The 5,723-nt window shown below is 34.9% G+C and overlaps 1 protein-coding gene across 2 annotated transcripts in view; it reads left to right on the plus strand.

Annotated features, from left to right (window-relative positions):
- The window catches only part of LOC106463143 (UPF0489 protein C5orf22 homolog), a 183,491-nt gene extending 177,768 nt beyond the window's left edge, over positions 1-5,723 (plus strand). For both annotated transcript variants that reach the window (XM_022390565.1, XM_022390566.1), the window contains one exon: positions 5,632-5,723. In XM_022390565.1, the coding sequence (XP_022246273.1) occupies positions 5,632-5,642 (11 nt within the window). In that variant the 3' untranslated portion in view covers positions 5,643-5,723. The remainder of the gene's footprint in view (positions 1-5,631) is intronic.

Raw genomic sequence — 5,723 nt, forward strand, 5'->3', positions numbered from 1 at the left:
TGTTATAAATACGGATCAGAACTTAACACCAAGTTATGAAAAAATGATACTCTAAACACTTCCAAAAGATAATACTTTCCTTCTCAAAGCGACTGAGTCATCGATTATGTTGGGCCCCCAGTGGCACAGCGGTAAGTCTGAGGACTTATAACACTAGAAACCGGGATTCGATACCCTTGGTGAGCACAGCACAGATAGCCCATTGTGTAGCTTAATGCTTAACTACAAACAAACAATGGTTATGTTGGATTATGATTATCTACACCAGCGTTTCTCAACCTTCTTAGTAACACGGTCCATTCAAGAAATTCATTTCAAGAAATTTCTCGCAGCCCTTTGCAGAAAATTATAGAAGTATGATACATACCTATGGAAGTGTTGTTTCGTATTTGCTATGCGCATAACATTAATTTATAGTTAGCATTTAGCGAGTTATTATGTAGTTTGCATTATACATTTGCTACTTTGCAACATTTCTTTAAACTATTGTCATCTAATCTTAAGCCTTTTTGCGGCTCACTAGTGGGCCGCGACCCACCGTTTGAGAAACACTGATCTACACGATTTATTCATTGTGTTTCTTAAGTTAAAAAGCAATAAGTCGTACTATTCTGTTGAATCTCTTTAATATTACCACTATCCATATGCATATAATGTCATACCAACTAAACAAACAAAATAAAACATTTTACGCAGTTTAACTTCTAATCAAAAATGATACCGTGAAATATTTTAATTACCACAAGGCATTCGGAAAATTGGTTTGTTTGTTTAATGGTTAAATTCCATTATTCAATTAGAAAATAAACGTCTAAGAGTTGACGATGGTTGCTGTTGACTAGCCACCTTCCTCATACTTTATCAGTTCAAAATTAGAGACGTCTAAGAGCAGACAGTTTTTGTTTAGTTTTGCGTGAAGTTTTGAAACAAATAAATCACCGTGTATAATGTAAAGGAAATAGAGAAGACACACCTATCAACTTAAAAATAAACTTGATGATGTTTGCTTCCTTTCACTGCGTCTTAATTCGCGCGCTTTAGGGTTTCACGATTTTTACACGTCCACTTAATTACATACTTTGTTTTCAGTCGCATTATGTTGACCTGTATAACTGGCTTTGTTCTCATTGCTTTATATCTAAAATAATGTGTGTGATAACGCTCGTTTCATCCGCACTTCCCATCTGACAAACAATATTGAACAACCCATTCATAAAGAAACGTGGGATTAGGTCATGGCAGACCTTTCTCCAAATCTGGCCCGCCCCTAGGAGTGGGAGTATGTAGAGTTGCATAGTGATTTGCCGGATGTCGTGCGTCTATAGAAACCCAGCCCTATGAAGCGTAACAGAAAAGTTGTTGGCTTTTCTTAAGTCGGGTAATATACAAATCTCGATAAAGAATCTCGCTCGGTTGTTGTTTTTATTGTTATTACTACATTTCCTGTCTCGGTCGAAAAAAAAATCACCAGATTCACATTAAAAATACATCTGTAGTAATAAGTAATTACTGCCAAGATGTTAACTATGGATGCCACCTGTTTCACACCTCCCCGGTTTACGGAATTCTGTTTGCGTTTCACGTGTGTAGGACACATAAGTGAGGGTGTAAACTGCTGAGAAACGAGGCTTAGTCTGTTACATCTAGTAAGCGAGGAAATAGCGCCATTTTCTAAATGTTACTCGGAATAATGAGGATTGAAAGTATATTGAACGTGTACTGAGTTTTTCTCTGGAGTGACGAAAGCCAACACTTGCTTCTGAAATTACAAAGAATAAAAATCATTGGGAACTATAATTTTGCAGAATTACGCATTTACAAACACCAAACCGTACATCAGTATATCTCTAAGCAACGCGAAATGATTGTTTGTTTTTGAATTTCGCGCAAAGATATACGAGGGCTATCTGCGCTAGCCGTCCCTAATTTAGCAGTGAAAGACTAGAGGGAAGGCAGCTAGTCATCACCACCCGCCGTCAACTCTTGAGCTACTATTTTACTAACAATAGAGGGATTGGCCGTAACATTATAACGCTCCCACGACTGAAAGGGCGAGCTTGTTTGGTGGGACGAGGATTTGAACCCGCAGATTGCGAGTCGAGCTCCCTAACCACCTGGCCATGCCGGGCCACGAGAAATGAAAAAAGGGTTCAGCTTCTTTGGAGTATTGGTGGTTGAAACACCTTCACCTCCAGTTTAATAAGTGACATAGACTTGTCCAAATGGCCCCACCTTTTCTGCTAATTACAACGGGAACTAACAACAACATGAATAAAAAGGGAGGGGCCAACTTTGTCCAAGTTGTGCCTTGTTTAACGTTCCTATTTGAACGTTACATCTCTACATTGATGGTGTAGAATTCGCGTTACGAAGGATCATAACATCAGTAAAGAGGGTGGAAGGGGTCTTATATCAACCTGAACCTCCAAGATCCTGAAAAAGATCTAGATCTCGCTACAGACAGTGTGGGATCTCTATATACTTATACATATTTAGATAATTTGGCTGTTATTGTGGATTATATGTTTACAGTGCTTGGCATTTTATGCAACCTGGCCCCCCTTTTTTTATAGTATCACTTCTTTATATGACTGGTCTCTTTATTATGACTGTTTTTACTTGTGTTTTGACAAATACATTTTATCGTTTCCACTCTGTAGTTTATACTTATATTTCTTTTGTCAGGCATACATGTACGGTGTCATTTGTTTTGGGCCTAGTTCATAAAACACAAAATATCACCGAAGACAGTGATATGTATATATATATATTACTTGAGATATAAAATTTATTATTTTTATTTATTGTTTTGCAACTTATATGTATATATTATAAATGTTATTAAAAATAATTTATAACGATTGATTCTATGCATTGGATGTGGCCTAACGTTGGGCTGCGAATCGAAGGATCCGGAATTCGAAACGTGATGTTGCTGAACACGCTCCGCACTTGCATTTGTGGACACATTATAAAAGTGGCAACAAATCCCGTTATCCGGTTCAAAGAACTGGACAAAACCCATGTTGCGACGGGTGCTTCTAGCTGGTTCCCTTTAGTCAGTAGTCCAAAATTAGGGACAACTATATCTCAGCTCTAGGGATCTCTTACCTGGCTGTTTAGCCCATATGCGTATAAAATATCATTCAGACTGAAAATTCCAATATCTGTAAATCACCTTTCTAACAATTTTATATTATAAATGCAGTAACTAAATACATTTTATCTATGTACGTAGGCATGGCCTGATGGTTAGAACACTTGATTCGTAATCTGCGGGTTGCAAGTTCGAATCTCGACACAGAAATCTCCCTTTCAGCCGTGGGGGCGTTATAATGTGACAGTCAATTCCATTATTCGTTGATAAATAGTAACCCAAGAGTTGGCGGTGAGTAGTGTTGACTAACTTCCTTGTCTTTAGTTTACCACTTCGAAGTTAAGGACGGCTGGCGCAGATATCCCCCGAGTAGCTTTGCGCGAAATTTTAAAAAAACAAACTAAGAAACAAGATCTGTAAGTTCAATGGGAAACTAAAAGATATTTAAAAAAGTCCTGGCCCTTATATATAATGAGCTTTTATATATAAAAAAATGAAAGATACATATAACTCTTACGACTCCGGTTAAAGTAATACAAAAACATCGATTGGTTAGAGTTTGATTAATCAAAAGCTTGGATTTGGTGATCACAATGAATTTTCTACAAAAAACGCATATATGTGTTTGATAGCAGTATTATATATTTATAGAGAAGATAAAATGACGATTGGATATTAGATTCGTGATTATTATTTTCATATTATCAAGCTAACTCGAATAAACCCAAACTTGTCCAATTTCTAGGAGGGTGTGCAATTGTTAATTTGAAAACGATACCTTTTCTTGCATGATTCTTATCCTTCGGGTGTTTTATTTTTTGTTGCATTCAATCTCTGTTAGTGGTTCATGTTTTGATCGTTGTATCTTTACGACTGCGTTCTTTATCAAAAATTTCAGAAAGATTTTGGTTTTCAGAACAGACACAAAATCAGACTCTATCTATCTCATTCACACACAGTAATAGTGCTACGTTTGCCTATCACAGTTTCTGCTAATGGGATTTAACTCTTACTATTTCTTTATTTATTTTTACTTATATCCTCGCACAGTATTCACGTAATTTTAAAACATGCTGAATGTCTTTGTTAAGTTCTGTGGGAAAGCTATACGTGTGCATGTATTTATCATCACCAGAATGAGATTGGTGTTAAAAATGACTTTCAACTTGGACGTAAGAAAGGAAATTAGTGTGAATCGATTTGAAACTGTTGAAAAACATTGAGATTATAAAATGACTAGATTGGTTTGGTTTCAAAGAGTTCTCCTAGTCTTTTTATAACCTTAAAGATTTTTGGTTTGGTTTCAAAGAGTTCTAAATCTTTAAAGTTATAAAAAGACTAGGTCGCTCTAAAAGTGTTGGAAAACAAGGTTATAAAAGAATTAAGTTGCTTCGATTTCAAAATGTTAGAGCATTTTGAGATAGAAACTCCTTGTGGTTTGATCATGTTGCTTGATGTATTGAAGGGTTACTCTACTCGGAGTTATTTTCATGCTAATATATTGAGAAAAGGAAAACAAGCAGGCAGCGAGGAGTCAAAATGGGAAGTTGTTTGAATCTTGACTGGAACTGAATTAAACATGAGTATTATAAATTCAGGTGAAGATTTCATATGGGCTATTTTATATGGTTAAAAACTTGAGAGTGTTTATTTATGGACACTTAATAAAAATTACATGTTATGGCTAGTAGTCAGTAATGTTTTGCAACTTACCTTCGTTTAATATTCTTCCAAAATATTTTAAATTCTAATGAATACTTTTGCAAGAACATTTAGTCTAAATTATTGACAATTCAGTGCACACGAAATCTCGTGGAGAACTAATAAATTTAAATTATGAGTACAAAAACTAAATAATCTAGGTGCGTGAGGCGAACTACCTAGTTAAACATTTATCGTTTCAACATTAATTAGGGAATTATAATAGAAATTTACAGTACAGTACTATATAAAATATCTTTTAAATTGTGAAGGTAATTCTGGTTGATAAAAAGAAAAAACCGTTGGTGTCGTTAAGCGTTTATGCCTTGCTTCGTTCTACTTACGTGCTGCCATCTCTTATTAGAAATTCGAACGTCTTCACAAACACACTGTGGTGTTGAATTTTTTATTAAACAGCCTTATAGGTAATAATAATAATAATAATAAAAAAGACTGTTCGCTCGATATCATTTGGGGTTATTACGAATCAACACCAAATTAGACGACGGTGACTATACGATAAATTCATATTGATATTTTTAAAACACATTTTGTATTAAGGTACAGAGAATGTTAAATTTCATAATTAACTTAACAATAGCAACAAAATAATCCAACATTCATACTTATAAGATGGCTGAAATATTTTATTTCTATATAAACCACAAATGTAACAAAATGACGTGGTCCTTTTTTTAAATATGAATATCGACAATATATTAATAATTGAGCAACTTAAGCTTGTATATTACAGGTTATTGCAAGAGAATGAGGTACAATAAAGTTGAAGTTTCCAAAACTGGTGAAATTAATTTAGCTTGTTATGTTTCTAGGACAAAAATGACGCCAAGAAAACTGAAGTTCGAGTGCAGCACCGAAAGAACCAGACATTTCCAGAAGTGATACAAGTTAAGAAAAAACTCTT

Source organism: Limulus polyphemus, unplaced genomic scaffold, assembly GCF_000517525.1.
Source record: "Limulus polyphemus unplaced genomic scaffold, Limulus_polyphemus-2.1.2 Scaffold1334, whole genome shotgun sequence".
Taxonomy (NCBI): domain Eukaryota; kingdom Metazoa; phylum Arthropoda; class Merostomata; order Xiphosura; family Limulidae; genus Limulus; species Limulus polyphemus.